Here is a 22,953-nt window from a genome sequence, read left to right as displayed (position 1 = left end):
TAATGTATGGGAATTGAAGAAAATTTGGGGAAAGAAAAAAGAACTAAGAATAAAGTGAGAAATGAGAATAAAATGTTTAAAAGCATCTCCCAGAGACTATCATGTTGGTATTTAGGTATAAAGATACGTGCAGCCTTTTTGTCTAGTTTGATTGTTTTACTCAGTGCATCTTTAATACTTTTTAATCAGCCTTTTCCTTAACAGTATATCATGGGCATTCTCCCACATCATTAATATCCTTGTACATCATCATTTAGAATAGCCATATGATAGTCTAAGCAGTAGGTCTATAGTTTAATAGATACAACCAACTCCCACTGTCAAACATTTAGACTGTTTCCTGTCTGTGTTTTTTGGTTTGGTTTTTTATTTTGCTATTAAACACCAAATTATTGTTCTTGTGATGAGAACCTTTAATGTCTACTGTCTCAGCAACTCGCCAATATACAATCCAGTATTGTTGACTATAGTCACCATGCTGTACGTCACATCCCCACAACTTATTTATCTTAGAGCTGGAACCCAAAGTACCTCTTAAGCTTCCTCAGAAAATCTTAAGCCAAGATTTCTCATACTCACAGATTGCTCTGCCATCTCACATATTAACACAGACTGCCAACTGGCATTGGTGCTACGAGTGTCATAAATTTTCTCTAACTCTGACTTTGGTGCAGGGTATCTACCAAAGGGAGTAACTGCAAAGTTGGATAAAAATAAAGAATGGAGAAGTTTAGCAACAGGGGGAGGGTCAAAATACATTTCTGCTCAGAAAGGAAGGTGAGGCCTTACATCCTGGAAGCACTTCAGGGAAGCACTTCAGATACAAGCTCTATTTCATATCCTTTTACTGCCAAAATGGAGGCGTTTGGTCGAGCAATTTCTCACTCACTCATTTAATGATTCTTATGATTAAGTGCCGTCAAAAGTCAGAACTTGGACAGCACATAAAGAGACACAGCTCCTGCACTTGTGGTTTATAATCTAAGGGAGGCATATGTGCTGGTGAGACATTAAACTCATCACCAAAGAAAGTATTTTCACCTCAGAGGAGGAAAGTTCATGAGCACTTAGATGGTGGCTTTATTTCACCTGTTATGTCCTTTTGGGGAGGATGAAGGTGGGAGTATGAAAGCCATTGAAAAGATTTCATGGAAGAAATGAGTGATGAGAAGTAATGATCCAAGAAATAAGACTACTGATGAAATAATCGATGCAAAATAAAATAGACAAAGCCCTTTTTCAATACACATAGCCACACGCAAAACAGGCAGTGCCGTAATTTTGACTGAACTTGTTTCTACAGTTTAATAATCTTCTTTCAATATTCCAGGGAACCATAACACTGTTAAGATACAGCTCATACACACGGGAAGGAAAAAAGAAGAAACCCAAATAGGCCACAGTATTTCCAAATAGATCTTCTCCCAAACAAATTCTGATCTAACATAAAACACATATGTGATAATGTTTGAGAACTGTCAATTAACAAGCAATAACACATTTTCCTGAAGCTTTGACCAAAGGTTCACAGGCTTAACTGAAACTTCTCAGGGTACAAACATATGAATAAACTCTGAAGAAAAGTCATTAATTGTATCTGTCCTTTCAAACAAGTTTTTCATTTTATTATTAAGGGAAGAGATAATAATTTCACTTACTTATTATTTGGTTTTTGAAACTGAGTTTATGTTTTGTGTGTGTGTGTGCTAAAAAAAAAAAAGGTTGTGTACTTTACTGTTTACTTTTCCTTCAAGATTTCTTGGATGTATTTCAAAATTTTAGATTGAAATTTGCATTATATTCACTTAAATGTCTTTCTTATCTGGGCTTTTTTTTTAGTTCTCTAACCTAGTAAAGCCCTAATCAAAGAGAATTACTTGGGGCTTCCCTGGTGACGCAGTGGTTAAGAATCCGCCTGCCAATGCAGGGGACACGGGTTCGCTCCCTGGTCTCGGAAGATCCCACATGCCGTGGAGCAACTAACTAAGCCCGTGAGCCACAACTACCGAAGTCCGCGCATGAGAGCCCGTGCTCCGCAACAAGAGAAGCCACCGCAATGAGAAGCCCGCGCACCGCAACGAAGAGTAGCCCCCGCTCACCGCAACTAGAGAAAGCCCGCACACAACCAAAAATAAATTTAAAAAAAATTAAGACACTAAAAAAAAAATTACTTGTTCTAGTATAATTAGTATAATAAATTATATATTTAATGGTATCCACACAGTTTAGAAAATTAGTTTTATTTTTGTCTTCTTAGATGGTCTTGCTGCCTATAAATTCTTATTGGAAGGCAGCTGAATGAAACATAAAAATTATCAGGAGCATACTGCTAAATCTATTTGGACTTGTGCTGTATGTTAAATTTTAGCCCGTTCCACCTGTTGATATTGTAAAAGGTCAGATACTCAATGCAGTGCATTTTAGTGTCTGCCCTAAACGCCAGATTAATCTCAGTGTAATCAATGAGTTTAACCCTATAGTTATTAAGCAGGAAAATAGGATTGTTTCCCTCAGATCCCATGAACCTAGCAGAAGGATAAGAAACATAAATTGTGCAGCTGCTGCCCTGACTAGAAACTAGCTATACAGCCCCAATACATTCCGTTTTGGTGAGACCCAGAGTTACAGTATAAAATCCCATTCATCAATCACTGTAGTCCCATGATCATCAACCTTAAGGATCAGTATTTTACAAGGCGGCCTAGGTCATTGGAGGTTCATACCACTAGGCAGGTTATTATATAACATTATTATGCTAAGGGACAAGATCATTCAGAAATCCAATTGCATGCAGATTGGCTTTGATGTCTCTACAAATTTCTAAAACATAAACACTAGCCATTCAAGTTCATCATAGGTTCAAATGGAAAAGGGAACCAATATTGGATTCACATCAAGCTTTAGGCAGACCTGGTCAGGAGAAGCTGGTGGGTACGTTACAAGCATCCTCCATCTTAGTTTCCCATCTTCAAAAAAGTGCCAAGCTACATGGTTTTATCAGCAGCTTACTGACGGTGACCACTGTCACTCCCAATCACAACTGGTTGAAAGTTAAGAGAATTTAGAAATTATGTGGGCCGGCAGTTCTTAAAGTGTGGTCCCCAAGTCAGCATTATGAGGGAACTTGTTAGAAATGCAAATTCCAGACCTACTGAAAATCAGAAATTCTAGGGGCGGAGCCCAGGAGTCCGTATTTAGGAAACACTTGGGGTGATTCTGATGAACGCTTAAATTCCAAGCAACTCTGCCCCATTTTGTTCCATTTTATGAGTGACAAGACAGTAAAGTCAGAAGGAACCTCAGAGCTCCTGACTTCCCTAAGAATATCCTACACCATTCATACAGATGATTGCATTTTTTTTAGTGGCAGAGTTGGACTTCATTTGGGGAGTGAAATGGGGGAAGGGGGACTTAGAAAGAGTTTTGTCATTAGACAGCTGATGTTCCAGAAGCCACGAAGCAGAGCCCAGAGGACACCCAGGGTGCAGTGCGAGGAAGCAAACACACAACCAGGAACTGGGCAATCTGGGTTGTAGACCTCACGCGCACCTGGCCGGTCCTCGCGGTGTCACACCAGCCCCCAGGTGGTTTCTCCGAGTACCAAGTGGGAATAATACCTGCCCTCTTACTTCTCAGTGCCGTTTTCAGAATTAAAAGAAGTAATTACATGTGAAACTATCTGAAGCCTGAAAGCCACATATAAACATGTTACTACTTTGGGCAAGCATGCGGCCCGCGGCCGAGAGGGTATAACCCGGAAGGGAGGCACCGCCGCAGAGAGGTGGGGGAGTGACAGGAGGGACCCCCAGGAGAAAGGAAGGGACAGACGGTGACCTAGAGCTGGGTGACCTTCAGAAAACCCGTAAAGGACGACGATAAAACTACGGGGGCCGGCAATAAGAAACCAGTACCAACCAGAAAGAGAAGTGAAAGAGGCTGGATGAGGTGTTCCCGATCACACAGCTGCAGCTCAACAACAAGTGTGTGTTTTTAAGGCTACACTGGCCCTGAAGTGGGGGGGGAAATGGGAGGGGACGAAAGGTGGCGCCGTGGTAAACAAAGCAAAATCCCTTTGCGGGGACGCGGCCGGCAGGGCGAGTGGCCGGACAGGGGGAGGTGAAGTGGAGGCGGGGCTGGGTTTTAGTTTCTCTTCTCTAATAATTCTGCAATCATCGCAGGCAAGTCTGAAAGTCTGATCCCCTCCCCGTAAGAATGAAAGTGGACGTGAGCTGGCCTCCGTGTGCCGGGCGCTGCGACCAGAAAGGAGATGTGCTCCGTGCAAATCCCAGGCCTCGGGGCACCTGGGGAAGTCTAGCTGAGGCGGCAGGAAATAAAAGCAGGAAATAAAAGCACCGGGAGGGAGGGAGGGAGGGAGGCCATGTTTATATGTTGGTTTCAGGCTTCAGATAGTTTCACATGTAATTGCTTATTTTAATTCTGAAAACGGCACTGAGAAAAGGGCAGGTATTATTCCCACTTGGTACTCAGAGAAACAACCTGGGGGCTGGTGTGACACTGCTAGGGCGGCAGGTGAGATCTCAGGCCCCCAGGGGAAAACAACACAGAGAGAAAGCCACGCCTTAGCCCGGGTTTGAAGGAAGATGGGAAGATGAACTTTACTTTTGTTCATCTTCACATTGTCTGGTCTCACTCACTACAACAAACATGCATTCCTTCTGTGATTGGAAACACATCAAAGAAAAAAATTTTAATAAAAAACAATACGATATTATGGAGTTGTGTGCTAAAAATAGCATCAAAGCCATTAACTGGGGCTAGGAATAAGGTCTGAAGCAATCACAGAGTTCATATGATTCGTGCTGCAGCTCTTTCTATATTAAAACGTAAGAATACAGTTACAGGAATAAGTCATTTAAATAAAAGCAAATGAAGTTGACAGACGACATAAGACTCTGTAATCATCACATTTTAAAGTTCTGTATGTATATTTTAGGTTGAACTCCATGAAATTTCTGATAATTTACAGTTTGTGACCTACAAACAACTATTATAGGGTTCAATCGTATCTTTCTATTTGGAATAGATGGATAGATAGGTAATGTAACCTGAGACTTTTCAAGATTTGGTTAAAATTCTTTTTTGGTTTCATTGTCAGCTTCACTGATTAAATATATTTGCATGAAAAGCAATCGCCACAGTTGTAAACTTATACGACTGTACTTTCTATCCTGAGAACTTGTCCACATTGGAGGAGGTCAGCTTTGTAGCTGCTGGTTTAGGAACCGTTCCTGACCTTTGAATGCTATGCCAGGAGGACCGGGGAGGGGCAGAGAAGGCCAGGGCCGCAGCAGAGGCCCTCAGCAAGAGCTGCAGGATTGCATCCCAGCAAAAGTTACAGCTGCGTCCACCAGTACACTCCTGAAGAAAACCCCAAAGGGAAAACATTCTGCATTCGCCACAGTATTTACGAGAGCAGAATTCTCACACGTCCCTGTTGCCCATGAGGTAGTCAGTAGACTCACAGCTTCCACAGACACCAAAGGACGTGCAAATTAAACTTTTAAAAGTGTTACATTTTAACTGTTGCTGCATAGTAGGTTTTCGTTCTTTGAATATGAGCCCAACTCATCTATTTCTTTCTTTCATGAAATGCCTTATACAACTCCATTCAGTGAATGTTTGTCTTGAACTGATCATCGATGATCACTACTGCTGATCATTTCAGATGTGTTCCCTCTTTATTAAGTGACAAAGCTTCATTTTTCTTCTTAATTAAGAAATAAGAGGGGCTTCCCTGGTGGCGCAGTGGATAGGAATCTGCCTGCCAATGCAGGGGACACGGGTTTGATCCCTGGTCCAGGAGGATCCCACATGCCGCACAGCAGCTAAGCCCGTGCACCACAACTACTGAGCCTGCGCTCTAGGGTCCGCGAGCCACAACTGCTGAAGCCCCCGCTCCTAAAGCCCGTGCTCCACAACAAGAGAAGCCACTGCAATGAGAAGCCCGCGCATGCACCACAACGAAGAGTAGCCCCGGCTCACAGAAAGCCGGCGTGCAGCAACGAAGACCCAATGCAGCCAAAAATAAATAAATAAATAAGTTTAAAAAAAAAAGAAAAGAAAAGAAATAAGACAATAATAAAAATGGTCCTTAAGGATCTTTGGCCCTAAAATCAATCACTCCAGAATTTACTGATGCTGTCATAACCAAATACCATAGACTGAGTGGCTTAAACAAGAGAAATTTATTTTCTCACACTTCTGGAGGCTGAAGTCCAAGGTCGGGGCGTCAGCATGGTCAGATATTGGGGAGAGCTTTCTTCCTGGCTTGCAGGTGGCTGCCCTCTTGCTGTGAGCTCACATACCTTTCCTCAGTGAGTGTGGAAAGAGAGAGATCTCTCTCTTCTTCTTCTTCTTATAAAGTCACCAACGCTCACTGATTAGGACCTCACCCTTATGACCTCATTTAACTTAATTACATCCTAAAAGCCTTATCTCCAAGTCAGTCACATTGAGGATTAGAGCCTCAACAAGTGAATCTGGGGGGGACACAGTTCAGTCCACAGCAGTCCTGCAACCGCTGGGTTCAGTCCAGGATCCCAACCATCACAGTCTAGATGCACCATGAGAATCCCGCCTCTGGTCCACACCAATGTCAGCATCTCAGGGAAACTCAGTGGGTACCCTCACCTCAATTATGAGTTCTAAATCCAGACCGAAGCAAGAGCATATTTAAGCTAAGAAAGGCTGCCAAAATCAGAATTCTGAGGTTTGGAGTTTTTTAGAGAACTGAGAACTCAGAAAGAGGCCTTGGGATCCAAAACCAAACACCATATACAGCCCTCCCCCACAAATACCTACTGAAGACCCCCCTGCAAGCTGAGAACCAGTGAACTATGAAGACCTTGGAGCCTCCTGAAGCCTGAAATGCCATCACGTCATGGAGCACTTCCAGCCTGTGAACTGGCCATTTTTGCAGCTACGGCTTTCCCAGACCCGCTGCAGTTTGTGGAGCCACTTGCAACAGAGTTTCCTGTACCCCAGGGCGTCTCAAGCAGGAGGGATGTGCTCTGAGACCAGAACTTAGTTACAGCGGACACCCCGCTGCATGCATCCATCCATCAGGGCGCAGGCAGAGAAGCAGAGGCAGTTGGAGAGACACATGGAGACAATGCAAGGCATCGGCTTATGTACTTCTGGGGGCTCACTGGACAAGTTCAAGGTCACAGGCGGGGGCTCCAGGATGGGGCGTGAAGCTGCCATCCACAGGCAGCACTGCTCCTTCACCAGGAGGTCCTCAGTGCTGTTCTTTCACCTGATGGAATCAGCTCCACCCAGATTCTCTGGGATCATCTCCCTACTTCTGGGCTCTAACCACACCTACGAAACACCTCAGAGCAGCATCTCAGTTAGTGTTTGATAAAAACCGGGTCTGTGGCCCGGCCAGGTTCACACAGGAAAGACTCCCCAGCCTGCAGGCGTCCCCTTCACCCTATAGAGGGCTGTCGGGCACCACGGCGTAACCCCCAGTGAAATCTGAGTGTAGTTCTCTACTGCGAGGGCTTCATGAAACAATGCATGTAAAAAATACTAAAGAGAAAAGTTTTACACACATATAACAGAGTCTTGGTTTTAGCACTGTTGGTATCAGAGGATGTCTGCCTGTTATTCTAAAAGCAAAAAAATATATTCTTGCAAGTACACAGGGCATCAGGCAGTACCATCTCACCAGGAACAAACTCTTGCATCTCTGCTACTTCTGTTGACCTCCGTGTTTCTTAATTTTAGCCAGTGCCACTCAATCTAATCTGTATCGTTATCTTAGTCTCAGGAGGATAGCCATCTATTTCAGCATGTATTTTTCTCAATGAGTGAGGAATATGCATGAAGTGAAGAAAAAAGTCTAGACAAAACTATCCCATTGATGCAGACTTCCATACTGTCTACAGTGCACCTGCTGCCCCTCAAAGCAGCGAGCAGCTCCTGACCACCCTGTGATCCTGGCTGTGAGACCGTGTGAGCTGTCCCTTCCCCAGGAGCTCTGCAGCTTGTCCAAGACCAGTTCTCATTCCAGTGCATCCCATATATCCAGAGACTGAACGGGATTTCAGACAATGATCTTAACCACCAGCTGTGTCCCACACGCATCCCCACACTAAGCTCCCAAGTCTCAAGTACCTGAATGGACAAAAATTATTGTGCTTTGTAGTTTCTGCCACAAAGGAAAACAACATATAATATTTTTTAAATATAGCATATATACATATATTATTTATAGATATAGATAGATAGATGCAGACTTAATGAATCTATCTAAAGTTGTGATTGTCAGTAGAAAGCAAAAGGCAGGATACATGTGTAATGATGCAAGTCACGGATGAATTTTTCCCAACAGTACACACTTCAACACACACCAAGCAATAAGGGAGCTGCCTCTGTGCATGGATTAGCTCCACCGGGCACAGGTTAGCACAGACAATGAAGATGAGGAGGATGTTAAACCTTCGATTTACTGTTTTTATATCCTATCTCTTTCCACTTATTTAAAAATACAGCTGCAATATGTAAACACTGCCAGAACCTATTCTTATTAAAGTAAAAAGGCAAACCATTCAGAAGTTTGTAAATATCAGAATAACAATCGTTGGCCATTCATTTTCTACACACATTTTTTTTTCCAATAGACTCACGTGTCAACCATCCTGTGAAAATTACACGTAGTGGTTAAAATGCTTGAAAATAGTGAGGCAAGTCGGTAATTGAAAGTTATCAATAAGACAGAGCGTGTCCGATTGTCAAGTGGCTTCTCAAAACCCCCCGCACCATACTTCCTGTGTCAGCCACATTTCTCTGCTTTCCGTCCCACATTCTAACAGCAGTAACAGGATATTCTAAAATACACTAAGACTGCATCTTCTCAGTTCAGTTTAACTGTCACAGGAGACAAAAAGAAACTATCTTAACAAAAGAACTCTGGTAAGAGATAGATTCACCAGTTAATCATCCCCTGAATGTTAACCATCACAGCTTGTAAGCTATTTACCCTATAATCTCTTTATTTTCTATCTTTAAAGTACCCTATTACGGTATAGCAATCTTCTAGAGCAATTTTAAAGGGCAGCAAATCTTCGAGCACAGTCTTCCATATTCAGAATTAAAACATGCTTCACTGTTTTTAACACAGGCTCTAACAGAATGAAAGCTTCATTCTAAAACCGCAGGAATCATTCATCTTCCCTGTGTTGTGTTGGTCCTAAAATAAATGTTTCTTTCTTCCCTGTGACAATTAAATGAAGGCTCTGATTTTTTTCTCCATTTTATTTTTATGTTGACAGCATGCTATTGTTTAAAAAAAAAACTCATCTGAAGAAGAGACTCTCCCCATCAAAACAATAGCAGGAACAAAAATCTATATGCCTTATAAGAAATAATTTGGATAATTCTCAGGTGACTGGACTGTACTGGAAATTAATTTTGATTAATAAGTATATCCATCCTATGAATTTGAGTGGTAAGAGAACTGCTTACCTAATTTTCTGTTCTCTAGTAAGAATTCCAGAATGTCCGTATTCATTCTTTCTTTCTCACATGTCATGGAGTTATTCAGCTCTATGAAACTGTCCTACTGGTCACTATCATGAAATTATTTTATTAAGATATGATGTGTATTTCAGATGATGAAGAATTTCACTGAAACTTAGCAGAGTCTTACTAAATAATAAGTCATTGTAAAAATCCAACAAAAACTGGAAGTCACTGCCATTATCGTGAGAATCATTAAATATCACTATTTATTAACATTGTCAAGAACTGTGGACAGTCTAAGATTTCACCCCACATGCCAGCTAGCCAGTAAGCCTGCCGCAGTTTCATGGGTGCTGGCAGAACACAAGAGACCCCTGGATCAGAGACTAAGGACCTTTTATTACTTACAGCAATAGCGTTGGCCAGAGTATCTGCATTTATGTTGGTTTCCTGAGTCCCATTTCTTACAGGGAGATGAAAAGAAGGTCAGGTGACACCCACATATGAAGTAGGCTGTGTTACAGGGGAGGAACCACAAGCATAGGGAACCCCAGTATTTTATAGTGGGCGATTATACAGCCTGAACTTTGTCCCTGAGGGAGACACTATCCTTACTTCATGGGACATAAGCAAATCCTCCCTTTTCTCCAGAGGGAGACACTTGCTCCATTTTTCAGAAGAAGGCCATCCGTGCTCACCAAACATGCAGAGATGCAAGAGGCTCATGGAGGATCGCCTACCAACAAACTTTCACTTCCTCATTTTTTCACTAAACTCGCATCTGTTCAGATCTTTTAAAACGTTTTCAATTGGTACATTTGTTGGGTGAAGCTAAAAATAATGAAGCTAAAAATGAAGCTAAAAATAATCATTTCCTTATTCTCCTATTTATACCTATAGCATACATTTGACAATCACATTTAGCCTTACATTGTTATTAAAATTCTAATTTTAAAAAGGATTGTCATTTCCCCATTAGCCAGGACCAGGCGACATCATTAAATTATTTTGATTCAACAAAATAATTATTGACCATCAAAGACGTGCGAGGCAATCGATGAGATATCGGTCCCTCTCTCTATCTTCTATCTGCACAGACTGAGCTGCTGCATGCATTTTTCATAGTTTTATTCATTAATATTTACTGAGTTCCTGCTGTGAGCCTGGCATTTTACAAGGTTCCAAAGACAAAGGTAAATAAGCATCCTTTCCTCAAGTTCAGGGTAAAAGCTCACAGAAGAGACACCAAGGTGAAGCGTTAAGAGATGAGCAAGAGGTATATTGGAGGTGCTAAGAAAGTGTAGCAGGGGCTTCCCTGGTGGCACAGTGGTTAAGAATCCGCCTGCCAATGCAGGCGACAGGGGTTCAAGCCCTAGTCCAGGAAGATCCCACCTGCCGCGGAGCAACTAAGCCCGTGCACCACAGCTACTGAGCCTGCGCTCTAGAGCCTGTGAGCCACAACTACTGAACCCGCGAGCCACAACTACTGAAGCCCGCGCGCCTGGAGCCCGTGCTCCGCAACGAGAAGCCACCGCAATGAGAAGCCCGCGCACCACAACGAAGAGTAGCCCCCGCTCGCCGCAACTAGGGAAAGCCTGCGTGCAGCAACAAACACCCAACGCCGCCAAAAATAAACAAGATAAAAATGAAAAAAAAGCGCAGCAGAGACTCAGGCTGGGTGAGATGGTGCCAGGCTTCCAAGATGGATTCTTCAAGAAAAACAGGAATTAGCCTGAAAGAGCTGAGCACAATGCAGCGTGAGGGTGGACATTCCAAGCAGAGAAAGGAGCCCATGCCACGGGTCAGGGAGCCTCTTTAGCTGGGAACTGTGTGTCCTTTAGAAAGAGGCCGTGAAAGCAGACGTGGAGGTGGAGGCTGGAAAAAGCTGGAGCTGGAGAAGTGAGCACAGTTCAAATCAGAGTCCTTAGGGGCAGTTCCAATATATTTATACACATATATATAGGAAAGAGTTTAAGGGTAACAATGTGGTTAAAAGGAAGCCCTGGAGGATTTGTCTTGAAACCGTATTTGTAAGCAAAGCAATGTTTTTACATGGATTTTTTACTGGAGAGGAGTGGAACTGATGGATTTTGTACATGAGGGTCGAGTAAAGAACCCCCAAATTATACCCTTGTCACCACCATTGAGAACCTTAAGTACTTAAGTACCATGCGGGAGAGTTTGCATTTACCCTGAACAGGTGTGCAGCGGGGTGGACACCACTCGTCAGGAAGACCAGCTGGCTGGCTATGGCCATAAGCCTGGTAAGAAATTCAGGGCAGAGGTAGGGAGCATGAAGAAAATAAGTGGATTCAAGAGGTTTTGAAGAGGTAGAAACTGCAGGACTTAGTGGCTGATGGCAGGAGGGGAGATGACAGCAAAGCACGGAGACCAGGATGGCTCACAGTCCTCTGACCTGGGCTGGGTTGATGGGTACCATTCACTGAAATAGTAAGTACAGGAGGACAGGAAATCGGGCAGGGAAGAATGGTGGGTTCAGTGTTGAAATACCACCTGTCAGTAATGGACAGGTTTTTGTTTTCTGGCCATGCTCTCCTGTTTAATTGATGAATGCCAAGTTGAAGAGGCACAAAGCTTTTCCCCATTTTAGAAGCCTCTCATTCTTTGTCTGTAGGTGATAGAGAACATTGCAGCGATCAGATCTCCAGCTGCTGGGCTTTCCCAAACGGGAACCCCAAAACGACTCACCTTTCCCTCCTCCATTTTTAGAAATAAATTCTCTCTTCAATTTATCAGAGCCTAGTTATTTAGCAAATTCAACAATATCCAGAAACCCATTTCAAATAAAAGGGAAGCAAAACGAAGGCATTACTACAACATATTGGGATCTACTCCCTGCACTGGTTTAGTTACACCGTCCCACTGCATCTCCACCGCTCAGGTGGAGTCCCTAGGAGTGTTCTCATTTCACAGATAAAGAGGAACCTCAGGCTTCAGCTACAGGCAGGACTCTGAATTATATTCTTTAACGTTCCTGTGTTCCCCATACAATTTCGCTTCAAAGCTTCTAAAAGGTGGAGTATTTTGCCGTCTCAGTCTTGTTTCTAAACCTGCTGAAACCATGTAAATTCTCTGTGTTATAACTGCTCAAGGCTTAAGGCTAGGAAAGCCTGCGTGTCTGGCAGAATCAGCGGTTCTCAAGGTCCCATCTCTGGTCTACCAGGCGCTTCTTTCACAACTGAGAGGAATACATTTCTTACGCAGCTAAACTCCTCCAATTTTCTTTCTGAGAATTACATTTCTAATCTCCTGATTGAAAGGAACAGGAGGGCCTATTTGCTATGGCCGAATTCATATAACACTGGTACCAAATTCTCAGGTCAAGCAAAAATGCTCTTTCTCAGCGCCCTCCTGGTCCTTTCTCTAGAATTCCGAATTTCTAGCTCCTGAGAGATGCCTGTTCTTTGTCTTAGTTGCTACACTCATCTTCACTGAGAGGTTCTTTCATTATCATTTCATTGGATTTATGTTTGGAACGACTTGTCTACCAAAAAAAAATGTTTTAAGTAAAATACATATGACTGAAGATCAAAAGTTGCAATCATTAGATGATAGTACTGCCAGCCTGAAATACATGTATACGTATGTGTGTATATACATATGCATGTGTGTGTATATATGTGTGTATTATATGTCTATATATATGATATATCCAACCAAAGCACATAGAAAATGTACTCACATTGGGCAGAGTCGTCTTAAGTAAAAATATAATAAAATTTTTAACAAAAATAGTTTTCTGACCACTTCAAGCCCACTCACCACCACTGTCATGACCCCTCAGTGAATCAGTCCAGGCTGAAATGTTCTCTAACATGTAAATGGTAGCTAATAAACACTTTCCTGACAGGGTCACATGAAAATTGAGGCTCCACAGGACTGAATGTTGTCCGGCTTTAGAGGAGTTAAAACTCAGAATTTGATTCTTTTCGACTTGGTGTCAAAAAATGGCAAATGACGCTTTAACTTCAGCTGCTTTCATACCTATCTCCCAATTCGAACTACTTTATATATCGTGTAAGAAAGAATATAAACTGTTTCCTCAGAGAGCTGGCCAAATGTCCCAGTACTAGAAATTTTTAAAATTTGATAGAACTAGAGACTTATGTAGCGGCATAAAGACTCAAGGAAACATAAAGCTTTTCTGTCTTTGACTTAGTTAATTAGGAAACGTTAATTTTTATATGATTTACCAATTTAAGTCAATGTTATGAATTATGTAAACATAAACGGTTTCCATAAAAATATTACACGCTACAGCAGTAGTGAAATTGAGTGAATTTGGTGACACTGGCCAACTCACTGTCGTGGACGTAATCCAAGAACAATCCAGATGGATTAGTGACCATAACTTCCTAAGAGTTAGCCTTCTATTCTATTAAGTGATTGTTAAATATTTTAAAAAAAGAAACGATGGAAACTAACATTTCTGACTTTCACAATTATAAAATCAAAGTAAAACATATAAAGAAATAAAGACTCTTGGAAAAAACAGTGAATATCCATATTCTCACAGTCAAGTAACATGAAATAAAGTTAATTCAGATTATCCTGTGCTCTTCTGAAAATCAATATAACTGAGGGAATTAAAAGAGGAAAAAGTTATGAGGCCTGCTTGCCCCCTTGCCTCTAAAATATGTTTTTGTTTGCCAAATCATGCCCTTTTCTCTGTTGTGCTGTGGGGTAGCCTTAACCTTCTGGGGTGAGTGAAGAGTTTCAAGCCAGCAGCCTGGACTCCAACACTGGTGTCTGTGCACCCAGGAGAGAGAGTATAAGAGGACTGATCCTATAGGGCTGCCAGGTGGATTAAGTAAATCAACATAAGTGAAACATCTGACACTTCCTGGTACACTGTTAGTGCTCAGTATTAATGACGCTAATATCATGAGTCAAGCACTCGGATACTTGATGTATGATTGCATCCCACCCGAGGTCACCTGGTGAGGCTAGGACCCGCCTTAGAGCCTGTGCTCTCAACCCTTCCCTGTCCTGGCCTGTTTTCAGTGAAATCATTACAGGTAACGTGACATTGTAAAATGGCAATAATTCTACAAACATTTTCTAGCCTTTAGACATTAGTACTTAATATTAAACAATAACTGATGAAAATATATTTCAATCTCTCACAGAGTAAAAATAAAATAAAGATAACTAATTAAAAATTAAAAGCTAACCGGGGGTTAAAATGATTTTCACTGCTGTCTCTGGGTACAACGGTGATGAAATGCCTAATAAGGATTTCGCAACCTGCCTAGAAAAGTAATTTGGATTTTTTGCAACAGTTTCTCATAAAACAGAAGAAATGTCCACAGAACACGTCCTTTGTCCTGGACTCCTGGACTCCATTTTCACGAATCTCAGATCTCCTATTCTCTATTTATCTGGATATTTTCAATATCAATACAGACACTTTCCAGGAAGTGCTACTAACCAGAAACTATCTAGGCTTCAGATTTCCAGGTTCTGAAATTACTGCAGTTTATTGATTGTATAATGAGAACGCAGAATATTGAATTTAACTATAGTAAGAAATATTTGTAGGTCTTTCTCAATGACAATGAATGTCCTCAACTCCTCACCACACCCAACCATTCTGGCCTCATCCTTCTCTAGGTCGGTACTGGCAGTTTCCAACGCTCCCACTGGACCTGGAAGAATGCTGATGAGTTGGAGAAAATCAGGAAGAATTATAAGTAAACCCTAGGAAATGCACATAAAACCAGAGGCTTCTTTTTATCTTTGCACTGCCTTCTGTGAGAAATTGTTCTATCTGGGGCTAAATTTAATCTATCAGATGTGTGATGGTGGGAAAAGATTGATTACAGCTCCTCTGTCGTCTCACTGAATGAGCGAGCTTTTGAACCGCAAATCCGATCCAATCACTCATCTTTAAATCATTCAAAAGTTTTCTATCATCCATTAAAAAAGTATCCAATTGGCTTCATAAGATATAACAGACTCTCCAGGGTGTGTCCCCTCCCCACGTCCATATCTCATCTGCTGCAACTCACCATCTGGAATTTTATCTCTCATCATTAGCATCATGAGGGCCTAATTCCTGATGGTGAGATACAGAGTCTGAAAGCCATGACCATTTGGGCACTGTGGTCTTATACTGACAAACAAAATATTTACAAATCTAAGAAGACAAAATTTTGTTTGTGATTATCAGAATGTTTCCCAGATCTCTGAAAAATCAACCTAGTCATTACTAGAAGGAAAAATTCTAGGTAAAGTTCTACAGAGAATGAGATGAAATCAGATGTGTCAAGTGCTAAGCAGATTTTTGGACACTTATCCTCAAACTCATTTCAGAGGTCCTCAGACTAAATGCAAGCTTAACCTTGTATCTACCGCAGAATAAAACTGTGCTACATTCTATGAAAACCTGACAGTAAATTTTCAATAATTTTGTTAATCTTCCTCATAGTCTTTTTTACAAACGTCCTCCTATGTAAACTTATGTGACGTTCAATATTTTTTCTATAACATTTCTGTCGTAACTCAAATCTCTAACTATACATTACATAGGGAAGTGCCATGCTCTTGGAAAAGTGTTTCTATGCATTCGTTTAAAATCTTTAGAAAAGAATTATATCAAATAAAAATTGCCACTTTCTCCCTAAGATACCATCTTGAGGACGATCAGCTGGAAAGTATTCTTGTTATTGATTTGCAGGAGATTAACGTGACTTTTCAGTAAACTTGTTAAAATACCTCAGATTATAGTTCTGGGGATCTCAACCTGAACTGGGCACACCCTACTTCACGATCCTGAATAGTTCCTTGATTGCTAAAACTTTCTATAAATAATATATTCATAAGTGGGAACAAAGATGTATCAATATATAACTTATTTTTATTAACATTATATTCAAAATTTTATACCTAAACCCTTGAAAATAGCAATGAAAAATTTATAGCTCAAAAACTAAATAAAAAACTGAATTTTTATTTTATGAGATTTTCCCATTCCTCAAAAAACTGAATCTTTATATTTTCCCATTCCTCTTGTTGAGCAACACTGATGAATTTTTATTTCATGTATTCTCTACTCAGTTTCAACTTAGATTATCCCATGTTAATATTTACCATTTTAGTAGCTGCCACAGATTGCTTATACCTTCCACAACTATTCAAATGCATTCTGCTAACAGTGAAGAGTTCAGCTAAGTTTTGTGAAGAGATCAGTTATAGAAAATTAATATCACAGTTGTAGTAAATTAATATCCCAATAGGTAATTAAAATACATGAGAAATGAAATGCAAGCAACAGGAAAAAAATGAATGCTACATCAACCAGAATAATAGATAGAAGGCTATTTTTAGTCCAGAGAATTGATGAAATGGGTATTAAAAATGTAATTCTGTGTGAATCAAATTAAACCATCTTTAAAACAAATTAAAGTATTATAAACTATATTGTGTTTGATATTTTTCAGTATTAGAATGCGGTTGCTAACCCACCAGGCTCTTTATAACTGGAGGCTGGGTACTACACAGAATTAAATAATATGCATTTTCCCATTCAAACATTTGTAATTTTTAAAGATATGAGTAAAGGATACTTAGATGTCCACTTATGAAACAAGCAAAAAAGGTCCATAGTTTTAGGGGTGAAGGTGCCATTATTAATAACAATAAATGTATGAATGTATATTAAAGAAAGGAGAACAAGAGAGGGAAAGGAACAGGGAAAAGAAAGCTTTTGCAAATTAAAATTAGAACAGGAAAATCTTTTTTATAATTTAGTAAGCTTGGAAGAGAAGGTTAAGCAAACCTCAAACCTCCCACAAAATAAAGCAGCAAAAAAGAGAGTGAAAATAAAAAAGATTGGAAAATTATAAGATCAGAACAGCACTGGAACATATAAATAATAGATGGTTAGAGAAAGAGAACAGAAGTGGGAGAAAGAGAGCAGAGAAAAATGGTGGAAGGGAAATAATTAACAAAAATTATAATAATAATCCAGAAGTATTTCCCAGAAATGAGACACCTTGGTTCCCTGATTGAAAAATAAAATCTCATAAAGTATTTGGAAAAATACTAACACCATGACACATCATTATGAACCTCATAACAAAGGATCAATGCCAGGCACTGATGCAAACGCTTTGTTTCTACTTCACTAGCAGGTTGTGAAGATTAAATGAACTAGTGGGCTGTGTGTGTGTAGTGCTCACACGCTCGTGTGCATATACCACGATACAGTATCCCTGCTCTTAGTATTAATATTGTATTGTATAAACACTAATGTAATACACCATTAGACTGTGCTATTATGAAATAACTCTTTGAACACATGATCCTATTGGTAGAAACTATCATAATTGCCATTTTACACTTGAGGAACTCGAAGGACAGAACAGTAAAGGGACAGAGTGGGAACTCAAACACAAGTCGTCCTCCTTCAGAGCCAGCACAATTAACCATCACACAATACAGGATCCTTAACTTAGGGCATGAACCAAGAGAGATTCCCAATAAATTAAAAAGCTGAAGATAGCAAAAGAAATTTATGAAAATATAAAAAGAACTTACAAGAAAATATTTTAATAATCTTGTGATGAAGAAAGACTTATTTCAAGACACAAAATCAGAACACCAACACTTGACTACAAAATTTAAATACTTTATGTAGCAAAAGGAAATTAAACAATAAGATGCAATTTTTCATCCTTCAACCTGGCAAAATTTTTAGTCTAATTAATATCCAGATCATCTAATGTTAAGACACAAAGTACTCTTATACCCTCCAAGTGGGAATGTAAGCTAGTGCAATGCAAATTGAGCTTATATCAGAAACAGTGGCATAAAACCACCATTAAAATTTTTCTTTTTTTGACAATTTGAAGGATGAAAAATTACATGTCATGTTTAACCATTTTATGTAATCTTAAGCCAAATTACATAATTTCACTAGCAAGTACAAATACCTCCCAGAGAAAAGGTCACGAAAATAATAATCCCTAACAAAAGAAAAGGTGTCACCTACATTTTCTGATTAATGTCTCCTGATTAATTTTAGTTATTATAAAATGAATGGACTATGGACTGAACTGTGTCCCCCAAAGTTCACAGGCTGTAGCCCTAACTCCAAATATGACTGTATTGGAAATCGGGCCTTGAACGAGGCAATTAAGGTTAAATAATATCCTATGGGTTGGACCCAGATCTAACAGGAAAGTCCACACAGAGGAAAGCACCAGTGAGGACCCCCTGCCAGCCCAGGAGAGAGTTCTCACCAGGAACCAACCCTGCCAGCACCTTGACCTCATACTGGCCTCTGGGACTATGAGAAAATACATATTGTTGTTTAAGCTACCCAGTCTTAAAGAATTGATATGAGGATTTTTAAAAATAATATTTCTAAGGTAGTTAGCATAGAAATATGTGCTCAATGAACAGTAGTTATTCCATCATGGCTTTTCGTTTCCAAATCACTTTCTGTCTGCTTTGAAACCCATGGTCTTCATTCCCCGCTGGTTCAGATGCACTGAACCGAGCCTCAATTCCCCCCAGCAAATCTATTCAAGGGTCATGGAGCTCCTGGGACCCTGGAATCCTCACAGGCATTTCTGGAGCACACCCCTAGGAGAGCACAAAGATCGACCAAAACATAGTCCGCTTTGGACTGTAATTAGAACTGAGGAAAATGCAAATACAGCTTATAGAAGAGCCACTGACTACAGGTCCTGAGCATTTCCAAGCATGACTAATACATGGTAGGTTTTCACTAAGAGAGTGGAGATGGCCCTTGTTGCTTCTACCTCCTGTCTGGTCTCACCTTTTACCTGGCTGCAAGGTAAACATACAAGTTTTAAACATCCCATAAAAACCTGCTGGCCCCAGATTCACTGCAGTGAGAGACCTTAAGCCCTCTGCTTTGTACCCCAACTTATTCTTCCATTCCCTCCTCCAGCATCCGGGCCTGATCTGCCATCTGCCCTCTCCTAACAAGGGGTTTCTAGCCTCGGGAATCAGCATCCCCGCTGTGTCCACCTAGTCCTGACTGTTGCTGATGCCTTGGTCCAGGCTGCTCCCTTCCTCAGGAGGCAACTGTTCTATTTGGGGCTTTTTCCTGCTTTGTTTTGTTTTATTATTTAAAGGGACGACACTCTTTCCTGTCCCCCAGATTCTAACAAACTAATAAAACACACAAATTCACGTAGCATTACTGGGGCATCACCTCTTACCAATTAATGACCACAAGTTTTATGCTTTGGGAATCTTCTGACTTCCTTCCAAAACAATTTCCTTTATATTTTATGTAAAGAATAAAATTGGTGTTAGTAAGTATGGAAAACTAGAAGCTGGCAGAAAGAGGATGAGCAGTGGTAACTGTACCAGGCAGCAAAGTACTGCTTTATCCCTCAGGAAAGAGAAGATACCTACAAGAGCCTGCCATTCCTCACTTTTTCTCCGAGGTGTGATGTGAATCTCTAGTCCTGCATTCCGACTTGGTAGTTATTTTCTACTGCATTGTGTTCCATCTAGTTTATTCCCGGTTTGAATCTTTCATGATGCGGCAGGAAGTTTTCCTTCTATGGCTAGAGTCACTTCACCTTTCTTGTCACGTGGTACTCTTCAGTTTCCAGGAGAAGTTATGTAATTTTGTTAGAATAAACAAATGTCTTAAATGCCTCTGTATCCCATATATGTCCTTCCTTTTGAAGTGGACCCATGTTTCTCCATCTGGGGCTCATATACTTGCCATGGAGGGAAGGGGGTAGGGGACGGTATGAAGTGTCATTTCAGAGTATACTTCAAACCACCAGGTAAATATGATATGTTTCTCTCCCAGATTGTCAATGTTACCTGAATATATGGGTAGAAAATATTATTTTCTATTAAAACAGACATGAATATACAATGGAGTAGAAATGAAAATTCAAAAGGACGTTTAAGATAGACTGATGGCTATGAACAAATTTGTTACTTTTAAATTGCAGCATTCCCCGGATGCCCAGAGTCTGTCTTTCAGGGGATGGTCCGGAGGGGAAAGTTTAGGAAGGATTTAAATAGGGTCTCTGTTGAGTGGAATGAACAGGTCTAGTCCAGCGAGTTTTTAATTTAAGCCACAAAGTTGATTTGTTTTGTTTTGTTTTCAGCAACGGTGCCTAAGGGCACAATTCAAATAAATGTTGAGAAAATGATTAATTACTTCTCTCTTTTGTTCTCATACTCATTGTTGCCAAAATCAAACAGCACTTATTAAGCCTTCATATGTTCAGCTCTGATCGAGGTATGTTATTTTTGTGATAAGCAGAAACAGCATCATTTGTGAACTGTCTGTAAAGAAATGGTTGAGGTAAGAAAAAACATCATTTAATCTCCAATTAGACTAGAAATTGTTTGTAGAGGAGACGAAGAAATCTTCAAGATGACCTTGAAGGAAAATAATATTCCAAACCTGTCACAGTGAGAACAGCGTACTGCGAGGGTACACAGAGTATAGACATTGAACAAGAAAATGGACAAGAGTGTGGACACATTCAGCATAGAGAGAAGGGATAAAAACGAACATTTATTAGGTACCTACCATGCCAGGTGTCTTCCTGTATGTTGTTTTGTTTAACCCTCAAAATACCTTAGGAAAGTATGTTCTTTCCATGCAAAAAAATGAGGCTCAGAAAGGGACGGTAGAGCTGGATTTTGGACTCAGCAATTTCAGAGTCTTTGGTGGTGGTGTCTACACACTCCGTGGAGCAGAGGTCTCTGGTGATTGTTGAACTGAAGTGTACAGCTCTGTAACCAGCTCTTCTAAGCTCCGCTGGCGTCCTGCTCTGATCCCATACAGCACTGGCTGTGTGGACCCTTCGTTTGATGTTTACTGTTATCTATCCTTGTCTGATGATCATTCCCAAAGCAGCCTGTGAACTCTGGAAACTCAGGAACCAAGGCTTCTATTACTTTGTCTTCCCTGTGGAGTCCTGAACTATTTTAGTAGATGCTTGGCAAATTTTAGTTGCATGATTGAAGTTTTACCCCCAAGATTCTAGATTCTGTGTGCAAAGGCAAGGACTCTTCTATATTCACGACTCAAACCTTAGCCTTTAGACCACAAGTAATGTGAATGAAAGGTGTGCTCTCGCATTGCTCTCTTTCAGATATTTCTAACATTTTTTAAAATGACAGGATAAAACCCAGGCCAGGAACATGGTCTTAATATTAGTATTTCCAACTGGTTTGTGCTCATGAACGCCAGTCTCTCCTCTTATGGGAACTGAACTATCATCCAGCAAGTCAATGGTGAGATAAGGAGGCAAACTGTTAAAATTTGAAGTGATGTTCCCCATATCGGATTAGTGTATCACAACCCTGTCACATAAGCATCATGTCAAAAGGCCACCTCCTTAGGGAAGCCTTCATGGACTGCCCCCTATGGATGGCCGTGCTGGAGAGAGTCCCTCATGGCATCTGTCTCTTGCTGTGGGGATGCATTTAACATGTATGAATTTAATGGATACACATTGATTTAATACTCAAAAGCACCATATTATACCATCATTGTCATCCAGAATGTGCAGATAAGGAAACTGCGAAACCCAGAGACCAAGTAAGTCTCTCAAGATCAGTTACAACGAGTTAGCCACAGGGGCAGCACGTGTGCCCAGAGCTCTAACTCCTAAGTCCCCAAGCTGATCTCGCCTCTAATGGCCGAACCCTCCTGCCTACCCCCAGCTTCGTCTTCCTCATTGCCTCCTCAGGGTCCTACAGCAAAGAGAAGACACACTTAGCTGAGATTTTATGAGAGTTTGATGATGGAATTCAGCTGGACCTTTGAATCAGCTGTCGGTCCAATTACTGAATCAGTAAGGAGATGTGAGAGATGGCAACGGCAAGGCAGCCCTGCCCCCCTCAGGCCTGAAGGAGCACAGAAAGGAAATGGGGTTTCTGGACCCTGGGAGAGGGAGGGAAGGGAGCAGAAAGGTCTGGAGACTCAGAAGCAGGAGGCTGGGTGGCAGAAGCGCAGGAGCAGACTGGGACGGCCTCAGTAGGAGACGCCCAGGCCTCTCCTCCCAAGCACAGGAGCAGACAGCACGGCCTCAGCAGGAAACGGCCGCTCCTCCCTGACCTCCCGCTGAGTCTTAATGAAAGAACCAGGCCAACAGTGAAACTAACATGATTTTTATCTCGAAAGCAAGAGTTTGCTCTCACGACTTTTTAACACTGAGGTTCTACCACTTCAATTACCTTTTTATTGCCCAATGCATTTGCATTTCCTCCCTGGATCCCAAGCTTCAGACTCGACCCGGATAGATTCCGAGTCACCAAACACACCTGACGATGAAAAGTGGCTTAGTGCATGACCTTGCGAACGCCAGCCCCACCTGAGGAGCCTGAGGAGATGTTTGATGTTTCTGTGTTAATCATCTTCCCTGGATTCCTCACCACAGAGACGAGAAAAAATATAAACCAAACTCAATAGTCTCTTGCTTTGAG

General features: G+C 41.1%; 1 protein-coding gene across 3 annotated transcripts in view; it reads left to right on the top strand.

Annotated features, from left to right (window-relative positions):
• The window catches only part of DOK6 (docking protein 6), a 415,462-nt gene that overhangs the window by 383,853 nt on the left and 8,656 nt on the right, over positions 1-22,953 (top strand). Inside the window, exon 9 of one of the 3 annotated variants that reach the window (XM_067698865.1) lies at positions 1,840-4,344. The exons of the other annotated variants lie outside the window; for them this stretch is intronic. Within the exon in view, the coding sequence (XP_067554966.1) occupies positions 1,840-1,847 (8 nt within the window). The 3' untranslated portion in view covers positions 1,848-4,344. Of the gene's footprint in view, positions 1-1,839; positions 4,345-22,953 lie in introns of those variants that run through there. 3 annotated transcript variants of the gene reach the window in all.

This window comes from Pseudorca crassidens, chromosome 12, assembly GCF_039906515.1.
Source record: "Pseudorca crassidens isolate mPseCra1 chromosome 12, mPseCra1.hap1, whole genome shotgun sequence".
Lineage (NCBI taxonomy): Eukaryota > Metazoa > Chordata > Mammalia > Artiodactyla > Delphinidae > Pseudorca > Pseudorca crassidens.
This window is presented reverse-complemented; position numbering and strand designations above follow the sequence as displayed.